The sequence below is a fragment of the Sitophilus oryzae genome, unplaced genomic scaffold (genome assembly GCF_002938485.1).
Source record: "Sitophilus oryzae breed Bouriz unplaced genomic scaffold, Soryzae_2.0 scaffold_378_pilon_pilon, whole genome shotgun sequence".
NCBI classification, from domain to species: domain Eukaryota; kingdom Metazoa; phylum Arthropoda; class Insecta; order Coleoptera; family Curculionidae; genus Sitophilus; species Sitophilus oryzae.
Window position 1 is genome coordinate 282,125 of NW_022146949.1, and position 20,666 is coordinate 302,790.

At 31.4% G+C, this 20,666-nt stretch overlaps 3 protein-coding genes across 3 annotated transcripts in view; 1 reads left to right on the forward strand and 2 right to left on the reverse strand.

The window, feature by feature from the left end:
- The window catches only part of LOC115885233, a 49,943-nt gene extending 48,320 nt beyond the window's left edge, over positions 1 to 1,623 (reverse strand). The window contains exons 1-2 of the mRNA XM_030904070.1: positions 1,549 to 1,623; positions 1,355 to 1,403 (exon numbers count right to left, since the gene is read on the reverse strand). Of these exons, the coding sequence (XP_030759930.1) occupies positions 1,355 to 1,403; positions 1,549 to 1,623 (124 nt within the window). The remainder of the gene's footprint in view (positions 1 to 1,354; positions 1,404 to 1,548) is intronic.
- A 666-nt stretch (positions 1,624 to 2,289) lies between these two features.
- Positions 2,290 to 3,711, reverse strand: LOC115885234. Its single transcript, XM_030904071.1, has 6 exons — positions 3,340 to 3,711; positions 3,209 to 3,283; positions 3,085 to 3,150; positions 2,905 to 2,958; positions 2,706 to 2,753; positions 2,290 to 2,354 (listed from the first exon to the last, which is right to left on the reverse strand). Exons 1-6 carry the CDS (start codon positions 3,362 to 3,364, stop codon positions 2,290 to 2,292), a joined length of 333 nt encoding a protein of 110 aa, XP_030759931.1. The 5' UTR covers positions 3,365 to 3,711.
- A 4,805-nt stretch (positions 3,712 to 8,516) lies between these two features.
- LOC115885235 (TBC1 domain family member 19) lies at positions 8,517 to 20,371 on the forward strand (the record flags this gene model as incomplete). Its single annotated transcript, XM_030904073.1, is given in 8 exon segments — positions 8,517 to 8,618; positions 9,539 to 9,696; positions 12,756 to 12,900; positions 14,174 to 14,268; positions 14,345 to 14,405; positions 17,312 to 17,542; positions 19,999 to 20,136; positions 20,212 to 20,371. Coding segments are annotated over 8 exon segments (1,090 nt in total), but the record flags the coding sequence as incomplete, so codon positions are not given.
- Between the last annotated feature and the right edge of the window lie 295 nt (positions 20,372 to 20,666).

A 20,666-nucleotide genomic window follows, 5' to 3' on the forward strand; every position in this document is an offset into this window, starting at 1 on the left:
CCTTTTCTTCTCTTGGATACCCAAGAATCCTAAAAATGAAATAAAACGATACCGGGTCGTCTCATTAAGAACAAAACTATGCAACCTTTGGTATGGTTTAGCGTTCTGAAACAGTGGTCCTGTATTCTTTTTCAAACCAATTTGTATTTTGTGCACACAGTTGTGTCTCCCCACCATGACTTATACCCTATAAGAACTATTGTTCTAACGATCGGACCTTTCCGTTTTTGCGTTATAATTCAAGGCCGAGGCCTCCTAATGGAGGTGCCCGTGCCACCCTGCCGGTGGGTAATGAGTATCTGTATGTATAATGACTACAGAAACTATGGCTAGCAACACGAGGCTGTCTAGAGGAGCTACTTAACAGGTCTAGCCGCGCCTTTCGCAGGAAACACAACGACGTCAATATTTCAGCATAGAATTAAATCCTAAGTATAATGACTATCCTACACTTTTCCAACACCACACTGTGACGCTCGTCTTTTTCTCCGGTGGAGTATTATGCGTCGTATCTTTGGTGTATGTGATGATCTCAATGTAGCTTGTGCACTATCATTCAGTAATCTTGACCATTTAGGAACTGCCGATTCATGTACTCTTCTTTTTCCTCTATCTTTCTATTTTCGTCGTAAAAATTATTATGACCCTTGATTGTAAAAAACTTTTTAAAAGATAAAAAAATACTAAAAAAAAAAAATATCATAAAAAAAAGTTTTATATGGGACCTCGGAAATGAAAACTGTCGTACTTTGGCCACTCGGTGATAGGTTATGTTTACTTCCAGTTAAAGAGAGCCAAAGCATAATCTGTGACAATGTTGGTGGGGTGTGACCAGTAGGCCTATTAAATACTATTTTGTTAAAAAGTCATTACTATCAATTTGAAGGCCAAAAAAGGAAGACATTGCAACCGGTACATAAGGTTTAAAATTATTTGATCATTAATCCTAAGGTTACCATTAGAATTGGATTTTGTTTATCTTCTTTTCCTCAATATCCTGTATTTATTATCATCTTATAAAATTAGTAAACTTTGAAGTGTAAAAAGTAGAAGAATTGAATAAGTATCTCAAAATAAATAAAACTTTAAAAATAAAACAAAAAAAAAAAAAAAACATTTTAAAAAAATAAAGTTCGCAATGCATGGACTGCGACCGCGCGGGTATCTCGCAAAGATGAAACAGTACGTATTTGGCATCTGTTCCTAGTAGCATGTATCGTTTCATATCAAGAGAAGAAACAGTGACACATGTAATGGGAAGCTGGCATTATGTCTTTTAAAAATCTCTTCAAATAAAGCCAAAATCGAAACTTGAACTACATAAAGTTTAAACGTTTATCATTAGTTAACTTACCATTAGAACTGGATTTGTTTTCTTCTTTTTCTAAATCCTTATTTTCATCCTAAAAAAATCATCCCCATACACATGATATAATTGTTAGAGACTATATAATTAGACTAGTACACAATAGTGCTTATTATTCATTGCATCCTTTTACTGACACAGTGTGGTTTGGTGCGAGTCTATTCTCCAGTCTATTTCCTTACGCAGGCCTCTTTGCAAATCGTCTCCGTTATACTATGAGACAGGAGAGCAGTTTCTCTATTCTGGCGCTCTACCATTGAATAATAATACGAATAATTAAAGAATTATATTCAAAATCAAGAAGCTTTGTGCCCTTCATTGGACAATTAAGTACAAACATCATAAAGTATGTCATTAATATAAGAATATGTTCTTGTCATCATAAAAAGCCCCCTTGGATCATAGATTTCTACAATTGATTATTGCTGAGACAAGTATAACGCATATATTGTGTGAGTGCAAATAAAAGTTAATGGGTGTCCGTCTGGCGTTGGGCTGTGACAACTGATGCAGTATTTGATGCCTCGAAAATTTTGGCTCATATAAAACGACTTAGGCCCAAATAAAAGCTTCATTTCTTAGCTCAATCGAAGCTGTGTGATATCGCCTCTGATGCCATTGTTTTTTTTCGATCATATTATGGAGTTTAGAAAATTAATGATCATAATACAAAAAAATCAATGTTGATTGATGTCAAAATCAATTGTCAATAAAGAAACTATCTAACTCAATTGTGTATGTGGTGATAATATTCAATATGAACTATACTCTTTTTTATGGGTACAATAATAATTATAAATGTACCTATATGTGATAACACAACCATACTATATAGATAATTGTGTATAACAATTTAAATGTTTGAATTGGAAAATAACATTCAGCAGATACAAATCAGAAGTTTAATACAAGTCTATTTAAATTTATTTTTGATATTTACCCTTAGAATTATTTTCTTCTTCTTCTATTTTGTCCCCTTCTTTTACATCTAAAGTAAATAATATATTACGTAAAAAGTTAAAAAACGACATATTTATTAAGTCTATTAACTAGAAAATATTAACACATACGATGTAGGGTATTTTTAATACTGCACACATTACCAGTAATATAAAAAATGCTTGTTTGATTACTAAATGCAAAATCAATTAGACTTTTGATTTTCAATTGTTTAAAATCTCCAATTGTAAAATATTTAATCTGTAGAATTTAGTATTTTATGATAAAAAAAGCATAAGTTGAATGTCAACAAATATGGTTAATAAAATCTAGTAGCCGGTAATAAATTTTAATAAACACAACAAGGACAATTTAAATAAAATAAACCAAATAAACTTACTATTGGGCAGATTTTCGTCTTTCTCTACTTTGTCATCATTTTCTGGCACTAAAAATTAATTTTAACATGAATTAATAGAGAGAAATTCTCTTCAATATAACATAAATATGTAGTTTAATAAATAAATACAATTTAAAGAAAGGAAAAGTACCTTACAATTAAAATACAACTTTAATATTAAGCGATATACGAAACTTACCTTCAACAGAGACATTATCCTCTTTTTCTTCATGAGCATCACCATTACTTGCTTCTGAAATTTAAATAGTATAGTTAAAAATCTGTTTTTAAAAATAAAGTTGATGAATTATTGATATATCCAATAAAAATTGTAGTAAGGATAACTTAAAAAAAAACATTTCGAACCAAATGTTCTAACCTTTATTTTGGGATATCTCAGCGGTTTTTTCTCTAACATAGAACCCAGACATTTCGTTTTCATCTTCTAAAACACCATATAAAAATATAACATTAAAAAACTATTGTTATTAATATTTTCATACCATTTTCCGAGTTTTTTATTTTTTCTTCAACCAAAGATCGGCAGGTTCTCGATGTTTCGTAGGTGCTTAATTTTTCTGAAACGAATTCTAGTTAGAATAATCCTAAAAACATAAAGAATAAAACAAATAACCTGTTTCCGAGTTGACTTGGTCCATGTTGAGGTTAGCAGTCAGTAAACTCAAAAGTTAATTAATCGCATTTGATGTTTACAATCGGGAACAGTCAAAATGGAATTACGAAAATGTCAATCTTTTCCCGCTTAAGCTACACTAGCTACACTCAAAGTCATAGTCGAAAATTCCGAATTTATTTACGTAAGAAAACCGCAAAAGGCACCAACAAATATGAAAATAAAAATATTAACTATTATTTTGTATCACGCACTCTCTCTCTAAAAATTAAATGCCGAATGCACAGGTTCGTATTGTATATTTTTTGATTGGAAAAGCACACAACAATGGCGGCTCAGAAACACGAATAATAATGGCGAACGCCAAGCTATCCGCCGCCTATTCCACGAAGTAAAAACCGAAAACCAGAAACGGATATTTCGTCTCTTTTTAAAAGAGACAGATGTAGTTGCGTAGTGCGAAAATGCTACTTCAGCGCGCGGCAGATATACACGCAGTGGCCGCGAGGTGGCGCACTTAACTGTTAAATTATTTTTAGGTTAGGACACGGAACACCACGTGACTTTCTAGAATTTTTAAGAAAACAAAGCATAATGCAAACAAACGTATGTTTTTTAATTATGTTTGAATCACATTGCATTTTATTAAGCATGTTAATGTATAATCAACGAGATATTACAGAATTTCGCAGAGAAACTCCAGAAAAAAACAATTTAATTTGAGAGCCGTCATTAATGTCATGTTTTCTTTTGCTGGACAGAATATACCATATTAAAAAAATAAAAAAGGCGTCAAATTACTTTAGATGGTATATAACATTTTATATGATCATATATAATATGACCATATATAAAACGTCAACGATCGATATTTCTAAGGTAACATGACGCCGTTTTTTTTCTCGATTATACGATTTTCGATTATTCGATTGAAAAAAGCGTCATCGTGGCCATTGAATAAATAATAAACGATAATTTTTTAATATTTAACTTTTTTGAATTTAATTATTAATTGTTATTTTTTATCATTTTTTATATAATTTTTTAATAAATGACATATAGAGTCTTTTATAGAGTCTTTTATAAATGACATATAGAGTCTTTTTTATGTCATTTAATAAATGACATAAAAAGTTTTTTGATCATTATTTCTAAGGCAACTTGACGCCGTTTTTTTTATTATACGAGATACGACGAATTCAATTTTTCTAATAAAATAAAAACATAAATATATTGTAATGAATATATTGTCAGAGATATCTATCAATCATAATTAGCTACCGTATGATTTAAAAAAAAGCGTCATAGTGGCCATAGAATAGACAATAAACGAAAATTTTTTAATCAAAGTTTCTAGCCATATATACCAATCATTCAAATTCAAACCTATTTAGTAAAAAATATTTTTTGAATATTTTACTTTTATAAATTTAATTATTAATTGTTATTTTTTGTCAATTTTTTATGTAATTTTTTAGTAAATTACATATAGAGGTCGACACGACAAAAAATTTTGATCGTTATTTCTAAGGCAACTTGACGCCGTTTTTTTATTATACGAGATACGATGAATGCAATTCCTCTAATAAAATGCAAATGAATATATTGTCAGAAATCTCTATCAATCATAATTACATACTGTATGATTGAAAAAAAAGCGTCATAGTAGCCATAGAATAGACAATAAACGATCATTTCATGAAAGTTTCTAGACATGCCCCAATCATTCAAATTCAAATCTATTCAGTAAACATTATTTTTAAACATTTTACTTTTTTCAATTTTTGCAATTTTTTAGTAAATGACATATAGAGATCGACATGACAAACATTACCATCGCTTGTCATTTCAGTAGCTACTATAACTGTTTTTTATTTAACTATTTATTTTAACAAATAAAATGGCTTTCTAATAAATAAAATTTCATTTTTCATTAGTTAAGGGTATTATTGCCCTTCTGTATTTATAAACATTATTCTTAAGTATCCAGGGGCGCAGATATCGGTAGGGGGATAATAATCCCCCGGAAGAAATTTAAAAATTTGATAAAATGCGGTATAAAATAAAATTGTCACAAAAAGTAATAATACCAATTCAAATAGAAAATTCAGACCAACTACTTACTTTTTAATTTATTTCTTTACCATACTTTATTTTAATATTTTTCTCTAACAGAACTACAGAAAATATTAACAAAATAAGTGAAAAAAAAATGTTTTAATATACACAGGGTGTTTTAATATTTATTGGGTCAATAAGCTATACTTTCATCTTGTAACCATTTTCAAATTATCTTTTTGTTTTCTTTTACCTTGTGTAAAACGCACTGAAATTATTAAATTATATATTATAATCATTAAATAAAGAACATAAAGTGTGTTTGCATATATTACAGTTTACTACTTTTCAACCAAAACAACCGAGTCAATCACAGAAATAAGTTACAAAACTTATCAGAGGCGCTGTTGCTATGCGGCTTTGTGCCAAGCCAACGGAAACAAATATAGAGTCAGCATTTATATTTGTAAACTCGCGATCGTTCTCCTCTGCGCGCTGGCTACAATACTTGTTTCCTCGTTGGGGATCGCCGATCTCAATCGAAAACAATCGAACTGTATCGAGCCGCGGCGAGTCACCTTCAGGAACGGTGTCAAGGTCAAGCGGTGTTGCTCTCCCTTTTTCTAGATGATTCGAGCGATCCGCAGCCGTAGAGAGCACGCGTAGTAAGAGTCGTAGCGTTCCGTAGCATTTCGTAGAATTCTGCAAACGAAATTAGATTATATTACGTTGTGATAAAATTATTATTTTTATGCTATTTGTTTGCTTTTTAACAAACAAAACACATTTTTCTTTATACAACACATATAAAGAAAAATGCATTCTTTAAAACGAGTTACTCTGTAAGAGATATGTCAAACATATGTTATAGTTGTCAAAATATCCAGTGATGTGGCGACATCTATAATATAATGTATTTTTTTTTAATTTTGTATGATGAATGGTAGTCTACGGCACTGGGGTGTACTCTGGTTTCACATTGCATATAATAAAATAAATACTTCTAATTGTAATTGTGTTGATTTGGGGAACTGCAAAAATAATAAATATATTTATGTTTAGCTATGTTAATTAATTTTTAACAAATTATCTTATTTAATATAAATTTAATTATAAAATATGTATGTTTTTTCCTATTTTTTTAAAATAAAAAGTAACTTTACTTAAGTTAAAGCATTCTTTTTGCTGCCAGGCCAAAACTGGGCGATGCTAATTGCTAATATTGATTACGAAGATTCCGAACCCCGGTCCTCATCCATATAATGGCTTCTGGACCTAGCGAATGTTTAAATCGATTCTAGAGACCTCATACGGTCTCTAACTTTTTTATTCTTATATTGGCACAACAGCACTATACAGGGTCGAGTCATAAGTGCAAATATTTTTAAGTGCAAGTTTTTCAAATAAGTTCAAAATAATCGAGTTATTTTACTTCGAAGATTTGAAAAAAAATTGCGTAAATTTTGAGAACCACTGTAAAATTTAATCTATCTACTACCTATGTTGTCATATTATCAATAAATTATATTTTTTTAACTAAAAACTAAAAACTAAAAAAAAAATCCAATTTTTCCAAATTTTTACTTTTTTTGGGAAAAAAATCTCATAGGCGCGTTCCTGGGGTCGAAATATATTACCCTTATAAATGTTTGCACTTAATTAAGACTCACTCTGTATAGAGATTTCCAGACTTTACCAGTCCAAATATCCACATTGTCTAAAGCCGCTTAACGATAATCAATCAAGACTTATATTAAAACGTATATAAAAATAAAATTGAGCCAGTCATAATATAAAAAAATAAGTAGTAGTCCCAGAAATAAGTGCAAGTATTTTAACTGGTAGAGTTCAACTCCAGAAATACGCCTATGAGGTTTTTTTCTCGAAAAAAAAATTTTTGGATTTTTTTTTAGTTTTTAGTTAAAAACCATAATTTCTTGATAATATGGCAACATAGGTATTAGATTAAATTTACAAGGAAGAAAATCCAGAAAAGATCCAGTGGTTCTCAAAATTTTAGCAAAAAATCATTTTTTTTAATTTTCAAAGTTAATTTTCAAAGTAACTCCGTTATTTTGGACTTATTTGAAAAACCATAAAGAGAAAATATGTTTCTTTTATCGAGATCTACCACCCTTTAAAATACTTGCACTTATTTCGGGGACAACCTGTATATGACAATGACAATAGGTCTGTCATTTTTAATAACTAGTAGATGGTATTGTGTGTCATTTTTTGGATGTCGTCTGTCGAAATCTTTCCTTCTTTCGTTGAACATACAGAGATTGTGTATTATACATCTAAATTTATCAATAATCCGTTGTAAAGCAAATCAGGTATTTTGGCAATTGAATTTTCTACCAGAGGCGTACGGATAGTTTTTTTCAAAAAAGGGGCAAAATATTTAATGCAAACTATCCACTTACATATAAGTCCGCCCAATAAGAAGTTACATGATAGTGACAGTTGCCCGTCATTTTAATATACAGGTATATGCTGTTATTTTTTGTATTTTTCTACATTGTTCCGGAATCTACGATATACGACATACAAAACATGTCGGAAAATACAGATTGCCTGTAAATTAGACACAATAACTGTTACTGTCAGGAATATCTCACTGGACAGACTATAGATCAGATGTACTCTATTCTGGTTCGCTAGGTTGTCTATGCATTCCCAAACATAAAATTTAAATATGAATTGCTGTCGTTATTCTAAATCTAATTGAGAAAAAAAGTGCGAAAACCTGGGTTTCATATGTAACAACACTGAATCACCCTGTATATTGTATTAAATCTGGTAATTAAAAATAGACTAATAATTATTATTAAAAATGCGTGACAAATTGGGCATCATTAATTTTATATTGTTTAATAATTCGTACATTTTACTGATAAAAAACAAAAAACTAAACTTATAATGAACTAAATAAAATAATCTGGTTAAGATTAGTATATTTCCTTTAAGATTTGGAAAAGTTTAATCAATAAAACATCTAAGCAACCACCTTGCACTAGGATAAAGGGTAGTTTTATTCATAGGCATTAAAATTCCGGCACTATATGGTCGTTGAACTGAAAATATACCATATAAAAAAGGTATTTTCAAATAAAAAAATGGAAGAATTAAAAGACAAAAATATTCATCAAACCACTATAAAAATTTGTGAAGATTTGAAGAACTCAAGCCAGTATAAGAGCTTGTTCGAAGATATACAGGTAAATTTGTGTTTTTAATTAAACATTGTAGTTAGTTTGGTAGACAACAAAATCAGTAGGTATTACATTCACTTAACAAAAATTTGAAACAACATAAAATATATTTTCTTACATACATAGGTATAGGTGCTATAAACAATCGGGATTTGGCTTCAATACCATTTTCAATGATTTTTAAAAAAAAAATTTAAATGTGCTTAAAATATTATTCTCTACTTTATGCATAGAGACGTGCACCAAATTTCGTAAAGATATCTTTAATAACATCAGAGTCGTTAATATAAAAAAAATAGAAAAATTTACCCCCTGTATACCAAAAGTTAAGATGTTTAGCACATACATTCATAATATGAAGTTTTTTCGTAGAATTAGTTCAAGAACTACCCCACTAAATATTAGCATATTATTAAGGAACACCCTGTATACCGGGTGCAGTCTCAAAAGTGGCTCACCCCTATAACTTTTTTATTTTTTCAGATAAAAAAACCAGATTTGGTATGTTAGTATATGACATAAATTAGGATTGATTGACGTATTCACTTGTTTTAGGCCACTTCCTCTTTCACCGGAAATGACTACAACTTTTGATTTTTAAATGGCACTCTCGGTATATTTTTAGTTTGTCTAGTTTTAACTTAACCTAACCTAACCACTGGCGTAGTCAAAACATTTATCAAAAATATAAATATCTTTTCAAGTAGCTAAGTTAAGAATAAATATGTGCCACGGCACTGTTTGGTGGTATAGTAACAATCTGGTCTCGGGTGTTATTAGTCCTTGTATTCTTTAGTCATTCAAAATAATAATATTTTTTTCTACAAATATGTCACCAATAATTGTGACAATGTCACAGTTCAAAATGACTTAAGAAATCTATCAAATTTTTGTCAATAATATTTTGTGCTATTTTTTGTTGCTAGAAATTAGTTGCAACACCCAGTGTGAAAATAGAAGATTTCAAGAGCACGTTGCTGAAGTGTATGCAGGAAAATGGTTTGGAAGCTGAGTTAAAGAATAATATCTATCGTTGGGTTAAAATGAAGAGGAAAGAAAGCAGTTCATATGATTCATTTTTCAGGTAAACTATACGTTAACATGTAATACGAGCACAGATTATACAGATTATAAACTTTGTTTTTTCTTTATTGTTTTTCGTGGTTCCAATTTTCGGAATCGGGCACTAGTTAGGTTATTAGTTTGCACACATAGCACGCCCACTTATGGCCTCTAAAATTGTGCACAGCGCCTAACCGGCACAGTTATTAGAGAGAAATCGGAAAACCGAATAGCGTCATGCAGTATTTACGCGTACCTTATCATGGTTACGATATGCGCGAGTCAATTTTTAACGCAACACCCGCTAATAACGTTACCGCCTGATCTGTTACACCCTAAGGTTACACCAAGCGCTATTTCTAAATAACGTTTAAAAATTGCTTAAATGGGCATGTGCGGGTATTTGACAACCGGGGCCGGCCGGCGCGCGGCGAGATCTTTTATTTTAGGTTATGTTTGAATTGTTTTGAATTATTACTTTAGTTTTATTAGGTAATTTGATATTTAAGTAGCTGAGATTAGTTTTAATTAAATAAATATGGCCCGAAATATGGATTCCACCTCTTCCAATATTAAAGAACCTATAAAGAGGCTTAGGTTTACAGCAGATGACGACTTAGCCCTTCTAAGGGAATTTGTTGCTTTTGTTGCCCTAAACCCACTGGCAGACGTTGAACAATAAAGCACTGGAAATAAGCACTTTAGCCCTTTAGTTTTAAAATACCTAGTAAACAAAACAATTTCAAAGTTTTAAATTCAAAGTTAGGTTAAGTTTAAATAGCGGACGCGACACGAACAGAATCCTTTCCGATCCGATAACTATAAATGAAGAGAGTTAATACCACCTCACGCAAAGGAAATAACACCTGGCCTTATTAACGTCCATGCACGATATTCGGTTTAGCGATATCTCTCTATTACGCTGTTTATTGTTATTTTACGCGAGTTTATTTTTGCGCACAGGAAATTTTACTCGTTTGCACATCGTCATAAAAAACAATTTTCGTACCACGAATTAGGAACAAGATTTTTATTTGTATACTTATAGGATACCTATTCTGTGATTGAAGTAACATCACTTGCTAAAAGAGTTTATTTGAGATTTAGCGTTCTTCATATAGTATACAGGGTGGTGACAATTTCGATGCTCAACATTGACATCTCAGGAACTACGAGAGTTACGAATTCGGTTAAATGGGACAAAAGTTGCGTAATTAAATGTTTGACAAACGCTTATGAAGAAAATCCCGGTATCTTGATTAAATGATTAGTTTCGGATTTATGTCAAAAAAATGAAAATAATACGTTTATATTAAATGACAATATCTTCAGAACTATTGTATCTATGGAACGTAAGTTGGTAGTTTTATATTTTTGACATCGGCCGATTAGATGCCGTTTTCAGAAAATTTTTAAGCCTTCTAGATTTCGCACAACAACAGTCAAGTTTTTGTTTTCTTATGGTCGCCATTTTGACTTTTTATACTGTTAGATAGGGCGAAAAAAAGTCTATACGGTGGTATCTAATTTTTATTCATTAGTATATAAATTCACTATTATATAATTCGCTCAATAGATCAAGTTTGCCTTATTTCGTATCTCTCGTAGTTTCTGAGATGCAAATGTTGAGCATCGAAATTGTAACCACCCTGTATAGCTCAAAAATTATTTAATTTTAAGGATTTAATTAAGGATTTGAAGGCTAAAGCCGTCCCCATCAGTAATTCAAATTCATTCAGACAGAGTTCAGTAAAGTAATACGATATTATTAATTTATTTTGTCACAAACGACTGTGAGTCTAGCCCCCCCCCCTTTCTCGAATTCTGGATCCGCCCCTGATTACTCCCAAAGATTCGACAACAACCAGGCGATATTATACAAAATAATGACTGACATCAGAGACAACTCTGACTGACATTATGATAATTGTCAAATAATAAACGACAACGACAACGTTGCTGATCGCGGCACAATGTCACCAACATGGCGGTAATAAAAATCGCTTTAAACTAATTTTTGCAGCTTTAATCTAAATAAAACATCTGTTACAATCATTTGCTCTATGAAGTCAAATGAAGAGCTGCTCGGTATCTCAAATTATACAACAAATTTAAACATTTTTGCCAAAATTATTATCATTTAGTCAAGTTTACAGGTTTTAGTGTCAATTTCGATATGATTGATGACGTGCATCGGAAAATGTTTGTGATTACCGTAGTCATAACAGTGCGATTCGGTAAACATATTTCCTGTCTAGTGACTCATCAATCGTATATAAATAACATAGGCTAGGCAAGAAATTTCTAGCTACGGAGTTTACAGAATCCCAAGACAGTATCATCAGTCCTTTATCATATCTCATCAAGGAGATCACAACTAACAAAATATTGTTGCGAGCCGGTGTGGACTCGACCTAACCTCACAATATGGCCCGCCCTCGGATGACCTTAACATCGCATAGACACCGCAATGATTCATTCGTTCGAGAAGAATCGAGACCGACTAGAATGGACTAGTACATACGAGAACATTCGAAAACCTTTTCTATGCGCCTAACGATCTTTGGACTATTCTAGATTTCTTTTACCTGTCGGTATAAAAGCCGGCGGCAGTGGCCTAGAGAGGGCAGTTATAAATATACAGTTGACGCGCTAAAATTCAAAATAAATTCTTAGTTATAAATCGTTTGTAAATAGTTCTATAAGTCTTTTATCGTTATTATTTTTGTTCATTAGTGTTAAATAAATAGTGTTTAAATAAATTGTGACTTTCTATCCACACGGAACCGACGAAAAACGTAACAATATCAAGATACAAATTTTAATCCGCATTAAACAGTCTACGCGGTTTTATTAACAAAAGAAAAAAGTCAGTGGCGCACATGTTTTTTTTATAAAAATATTCCAGTGATTATTAATAAATAATTATATAAATCTGTCGACACTTTTTGGTTTGATTTGGTTTGGTTTGGAGCAATCTCAATCTCAATCAAGCAAATCTTTTTTTATCGTTTTTCTTAATTTTTCATGTTATGATTGTTATGTATTCTTACACATTTTTAATTTTTTTTTTAATTTTAGAAAATCACAAATCCATTGGGATAAGAGAATCCATAAATCGTTGAACTCAATGTGCAGCGAATTAGGTATTAGTTTGGCAAAATTAAGAGGAAACAGCGAGAAAGAAGAACTTTTGAACAAGTGGAATGAACTGAGCAATTTTGAAGTTAGTAAAATAAGAAATAAATACAATAATTATATGTGTATCTATTAATTTATCTTTCTATCTATACTAATATATAAAATCCTTAAGTGACTCACATACTCATTAATCACGATCCTGCTCAAACCACTCAACGTAAGAAGCTCAATTTTGGCATACAGGTTGATTCTAGGGTGTAGAGGTTAGATAAAAAGGGATTTTTCGAAATTCCAGTTCCAAGAGGGTGAAACCACCCCTCAAATATTACAATAATTTTATTTAAAAAACGGTCAAGTTTCCGAGAAAACGCTTAAACACGCATATTTTATTTTGTTTTTTTACATATTTTAAGGTTTTTTAAAAATGTATACAGGGTGTTTCGAAAAATCTGGTCATTGATTAATCACGATCCTGCTTAAAGCACTTGAGGTAAATAGCTGATTTTTGGAAAACGGATTGACTTTAGGGTGTAGAGGTTCGATAAGAAAGGATTTTTCGAAACTCGAATTATAAGGGGGTGAAACTATCCCTCAAATATTAAAATATTTTTTATTTCAAAACCGGTGAGTTTTTCGGAAAAACTCTTAAACACGTATATTTTATTTTGTTGTTTTACATATTTTAAGTTTTTTTATAAATTTATACAGGGTGTTTTATAAAATATGACCATTGAGTAATCACGATTCTGCTTAAACTGCTTTGACGTTTAAAGCTGATTTTTTGCAAACGGATTGACTGTGGGGTGTAGAGGTTCGATAAGGAGGGGTTTCTCGAATCTCAAATTCCAAGAGGGTGAAAACGCCCCTCAAATATTACAATATTTGTTATTTAAAAAACGGTTAGTCTTTCGGGAAAACGCTTGGACAAGCATAGTTTATTTGGTTTTTTTACATATTTTGAAATTTAAAAAAAAATCATACAGGGTGTTCCAAAAAGTTGGGTAATTTCTTAACCACGATTCTGCTTAAACTGATTGACGTAAAAAGCTTATTTTTGGCAAACGGATTTTCGAAAGTCAAATTCCAACGAGTTGAAACAACCCCTCAAATATTACCAAGTTATATAATAATATTGTCATATTGTTTTTTCTCATGCTGACATAAATGTGAGAAGATTTTATCCAGTTTGTATGTTAATGGAAATTCTTGCTTTGCTTTATCATCTCCATTACAAATGATTAATTCGACGCGAACGAAGTCGCGGGTACACGCTAGTATTTAATAAAATAATAATTACAATTAGATAAATAAAACAGGATTCCTTGAAATTTTATTATAGGTATTTAATATTTTTTTAGACTGATATTCACAAGTACCGACCAGTGTATGCTCCAAAAGATTTTTTAGAAGTGTTATTAAACTTAAAGGGTCCTAAGAGAGACAAGTCCAAATGGTAAGTAAATACTTTACTGACATTTCCAGTAACATATTAAATAAAAGCATATTTTATAGAATGTTACCTTTTTTAGCGATAATCAGAGATGGGAATTTGCGCAGTTACCACTCAGAGTGAAAAACTTATCAGAACTGGTAAATAGTCCTTTTATTTATACAGGGTGGCGCCTCTCATACGCCACGGAAGCTCCAAGGAGAACGGTAGTTTATATCGAAATAAAATTTCGGTAGCATATGTAGGTTAACTGAAAGCATTTTATAAAAATATATAGAATTGTACAGGGTGTCCCCAAAAAAAGTTACACATCAAAGTTTTGTTTTTTCTAATGGAACACCCTATATATTAATTGATTTTCGGATTTTTGGAAAAAAATAAAGGTCAGTTTTATTAAAGAAGCATATACCTAAAATCTAAGGATTTTGACATATCTCACATTTTGTAAAAATTAAGAGTAAATTTTAAATTTCGATAACAGCTACCTAAATTTTAGTTTACCTTGTATAGCCTGATATTTAATTACAGTAACCATTGCATGATAAACCAAATTGAAATTTGACCTAAAGAGTTATACAGGATGACAAAATTAATATGGAACATTAGTCACTTTTAAAAGCAAGTTACTCCTTTATTTTAAATGAAACACCCAGTGTATTATTCCGGTGTTCAATGCGGAATTTATATATCTTCAAAATATTATTCAGGTTATCTACCCCTCAGACAAAGATTTTCCTAGATATTTTAATTTTTATGATTTTGCGTCAGTAGATCTTTATTATTTGAAAAAATCTAGGGGTGGCTGTGATACCGTTTGTTAATTTAACAAAAATTAAAGAATGTAGAGTAAATTACTCAACGGTAATAAAAAGATGCACGTTTAAAACATATTTCAATTATTACAGAATTAAAACTAGATATAAACCTATAATTATGTGACAAAAATTAGCTAGATGAAATCAAATGCTCAAAATGCTTCCTTTCCTGTTAACTGCATAAAATAATTGTCTTTGGAGTTCTGCCTCGAAAAGCATATACATTAATTTCTTACATGTTGTCGACAATAGTGGTCGAGTTTTGTAAACACTGTCTTTAACATATCCCCCCAAAAAACAGACTATTATAAAATCAGTTGCATTTAAGTATTCTATTAATTGGTGAATGCACACTGCATTCACCAACTAATAGAATCATATCAATTCTCTCTGATGTAGGATAAGTTTGCATTTTCGGCAAATTTCTGATAATTTTTTTTTGTTTTAACTGACACAAAATGATAACTAGTTGTTAAAGTTGGACTAATTAGATAGCTATGTTGAAGTAACGTCAGACACATCATAGCCACCCTAGAATTTATCAAATAATAAAGCTCTACTCAGATCGAATGAAAATATCTATAGGAAAATCTTTGTTTGAAGGGTAGGCAACCTTAAAAGTATTTTGAAGAGACATGAATTCTCCATTGAGTATCGGAATAATATACTGGGTGTTCCATTTAAAATAAAAGAGTAACATACTTTTGAAGGTTACCAATGTTCAATATTAATTTTATCTCACCCTGTATAACTTTTTGGATCAAGTTTTAATTTGATTTTAAGTACATTTAACTACATATTAGGTTATACCGGGTAAATTCCAATTTAAGTAGCTTTTATTGTAATTTAAAAAATTGTTCCTTATTTCTTGAAAATGTTAAATATGTAAAAAACCTTACATTTTAGTCATATACTTCTCTTATAAAACTCACTTTTATTTCTCTCCCAGAATCTGAAAATCAATTAGTATACCGGGTGTTGCATCGTCGGACGGGACATAGGAAATCCCATGTAAATTTTAATGGGGTCAATTATTGGCTTCCCTAATTATTTTAGAGAATAATTCTATTTAGGTTTATTGGAGAGCACTAAAACCCACATTCAAAAGAATAACTTTAGATATTTTTGATTAGCCCGTTTACGAGTTATCGCCGATTTCTTTTTAAATATTTCTCCTTTCTTATGGCCCTGTATTTACTTATGAGCACCAGTCAAGGTAAAAGATATAACTGTCAAATGAAGTTGTCATTTCAGAAATTTACCTATTTAGTGCTTTATTATTATTGAAAACTCATTCCTACATCGGAAATCTTAAAGATGTATTTATAAATACAAATTAATATGAATTAAAGTAAAATAAAGTAATCCATTACAAGGTTATAATTATAGTATTATTACAATATTCAATAACTTATTAATTTAGGTACTATTAAATGACAACTTCATTTGATAGTTATCTTTTACCTTGACTGGTGCTCATAAGTAAATACAGGGCCATAAGAAAGGAAAAATATTTAAAAAGAAATCGGCGATAACTCGTAAACGGGCTAATCAAAAATATCTAAAGTTATTCTTTTGAATGTGGGTTTTAGTGCTCTTCAATAAACCTAAATAGAATTATTCTCTAAAATAATTAGTGAAGCCAATAATTGACCCCATTAAAATTTACATGGGATTTCCTATGTCCCGCTCGACGATGCAACACACGGTATAGGGTGTTCCATTACAAAAAATACAACTTTGATATGTAACTTTTTTTGGGGGCACCCTATAGGACTCTCTATATTTTTAAAAAGTGCTCTGAACTAACCTACATATGCTCACAAAATTTCATTTCAATACAAGCTGTCGTTCTCCTTGGAGCCTCCGCGGCGTATGAGAGGCGCCACCCTGTATAATAATATCTCCCGTATACACGTTTAACGCCTTGGGAATAGCAAGGTACAGCTTGCCATGCTAGAGCCGTTCGGTATACAAGGAAGGTAATGTGGCTAGCACTACGCTTCAACTGCCTATTATTACCTCAGGATTGTGAATCCCAAGTACTCATTTAAGGCTGAGTCGACCTAGGTACCTAAACTATTTTTATTTTTAATAAAAATAGTCGGCTGATGAAATGCCGGCTGTAGGATTCGAACCCACAACCTTGAGATTGGTAGACGAGAGCTGTACCTCTACGCCACCGGGCACTTTTTTATTTAAAGCACGAAATTACAATATTACCTTTTTAGAGAAATCTCTACTTAGAGATATCAAGAGGAGAGCAGATTCTGAACAGCAACACCATGCTGAGTACGAACCAAAACTTTGTTCAGTTAGAAGCGGAAAGAATATTGCTTGGTGAAAAAATTCTTATGAAGAATTACGCACCATTAGCTCAAGAATATTTGAAGAAAGGATGTCCAAAGTGTTTAAGAGCGAGAATATGGGCCTTGCTGTTAGGTGCTGAAATTAAATCATATGTAAGTATTAGCACAAGGTATTACCGTTGATTGAAAGAATTGGCAATATACACAACCTATTGGGCGAATGCGTGACAAGGCTGATTTGGTTTCCCCATACATGTCAAGTGCTGTACGGCTACCAATCGTTTTGTGGCGAACGCATATTTTCTCTAATTCGGCTAGCGAAGGTATATCGAAGACGGTGTGGAACTGAAAGCCACAGTGTTGCCATATTAAATGTGTAATATCTGTAATACGTTTGACAAAAATATCTTTGGATGAAAAGAATCCGCGTTTATATATTGAAAACATAGTTTAAGGAAAAGAGTAGTTGCACTCTCGCAAATATTTTCTGCCAGTTTTTGCAATCTGTCGAACATCGGCAGATTGCTAAACGTTTCAGTTGAATTCCGTCTGTCGAGCTGCGAGGTTCGAGCGTTGCGTCCCAGCACAGAGACGGATGAACAAAAAATAAATGTCTTACTCTGTGTGCTGCTATTAATAGTAGTAATAATTCAAAAAATTGTTCTTGGAGTTTTTTTAGATTTCCATCGGATGGAAATCGGTAAGCTGATAGTAATTATCAATAAACATTTAATTATATTTGGTTATTTTAGAAGCTGAGATATTATGCAATTAATTAAATGTTATTATTTTTTTTAGCATGTGGGCAGATTTTAAAAATAGTTTTTCAGATATACAGGTTGTCTCAAATATGCGCATGAAAATATTTTTTGGTCAGGGAATTTGCCATAAAATTTTCATTCCAATAATAATTTACGAGATAATTTATATAGATAGGTTTTTGAAACAATTTTAGAGTAAATATTTTGTACATCTAAAGTCTCCGTAAATTATTCATATTTTTAATCGAAAGAATTTTATAATAGCATAATCTCTTATAAATGTAGTGGACTGTATTTTTTTGTTTTTTTTTATTTTATTTATTCTTTATTATAAGTGGTCGTAATATAACAATATTCAAAATATTATAGACAAAATATTGAGTTAATATTTGAGGGAAGAAAAGTGCCACACCTAGCTTTAAACCACCGTAAATATACAGAGTGGCCCATTAGTGCGAGTGATTTTTATCAAAGCCACCTAATATGATCTTTCTCTGATATTTTATCGTTGAAAATTCCATATGTAATGAAATACAGAAAATATTTGCAAAACGGCTAAAAATTTAAGAACACTTTAAATACAAAAAATGTTCACCTTTTAATTCTACACCTGAGAAAAAAATTATATACAAGGTGTTGCATTTAAAAAAAATGAGATACAACATTTTAAATATTACGATTTTGGTGACGCCATAAAAAATACCCTGTATACGATAAAGTAAATTTTTCTACACGAATTTATTCTGGTATCCTTCGTGTTTAAGAAAACATAGCTAAGTATTAATAAAGTTATATTCACTCTAGTTTTTTACCACTTCTCGTATATAATGTTTTTAACCCCAAAGTGTGTGTTTTAGTAAATAAGAAATAGAATGGCAACACCGCAGTGTGCTTTAAATAAAAACAGTGTACTATAGCAGAATTTTATGCCGAATCCAGTTATCTACAGAAAATTAAACTTGTTTTAAATTAAAAAAAAGTTGTAGAAAATCTCTGAAATAGATAATAATATAAAAATATGTCATTATATATTTTTTCCGCCATTTCTTCCCATCAGAAGATTTTCAGATACAGAAGAATTGTTACCTACACGAAATGTGAAAATATTCTGTTTTTATATAATTTTTTTATTTTATTTTATTGTAAACTCATATTTTCCTAAATACATATCTGTGAAACTATGGCGAGTGCCACGACTATAAATGCTTTTCCTAGTTAATAGACCACGACTATACAGCTACGTCAGTGGTCATGGGAGGCGAGAACAAGGTCATATAAAGTGGCAGAAAAAGAACAAAGGATTTGACAAGTAGTAAAGCTACTAGTTTCCTTATACTATGTTGAAAATGTATTCCTGTTAAACATAGAATAAACAACAAAAGTAAAAATTTCTTTTATAGGTACCGAAAATTTCGTATGATCGAAAAAAGTCGTTTAGTTGGCTTGAAAATGACGATTATTAACATTTACCGTAATATTTTACATATGAAATAACAGCGATTCCAAGCCAACTCTGACGCCGTTTTTTGTTTAATCATATAATATTATATTAAATTGTTTAATGATAGAAAATCCGTATTATTAACGTGCTGCACCCAAAATCCGGAAATCTACGGATTAATAAGTAGTTCTGACAACACTGTCTCCGGCAACTACTCACTCTGTCGACTGAAAGCAGAACTACGGTACAGTATTCTTTATCTGCTGCGCTGTAAACGGCTATCAGCGCGCAGCGGCGCTGTGCCAAACTAAATCTCGGACAGGCTGACGGTAACGCCAGCTACATCTCGGACATATAAGGCTGCGCATCTTCTTATTTCTTCAATCAACGAAAATATTTCTTTTTAGCAAATCTCCTACTTCGATTTTCTGAAACAAAACGTTCTACAATACGACCTGATGATAGACAAGCTGATAATTAAAGATATCAATCTGACAGCTTCAAACGACGACCAGTATTTTGTATTTGAAGATGTCTTATATCAGGTAAAGACGTAATAGGTTTGATTTTATTCACATTTTATTTGGTATTATTCATTAAAAAAGATTTGTTAATTTAAGGTAATGCTTTGTTTCTCCAGAGATTCGGAAATTTTGAAGTACCTGCCCAATCAGCCTGCATTTATGCAAGTGGCCTTTAAAGGAAAGCCGAACACTCCCGAGAATACCATTGTGTTTCCACCAAGTGGTGTCATACCATTTCACGGCTTTACAATGTACGGTAAGAATACTTGCTCAAGATTTTCCTAGATAGTTTCATTTACATTATTTGATCTGAGTAGATCTTTATTATTTGATAAAATCTAGATGGCTGTGATATGTCCAGTGGCGTAACTATCGATGTGCCGTGTGTGCGAAGCACACGCCCCGGGCCCTCGCGGGCCCCTGCCGCATTCCTATATCTATCACATGCTATCGCGAATCAAGCAGAATCGGGCGATCCCGAACTAAGTTATTATCTATCACATGTCTTCTTAACTACTTAACTAGCACACGCTATCGCTATCGCGAAAATA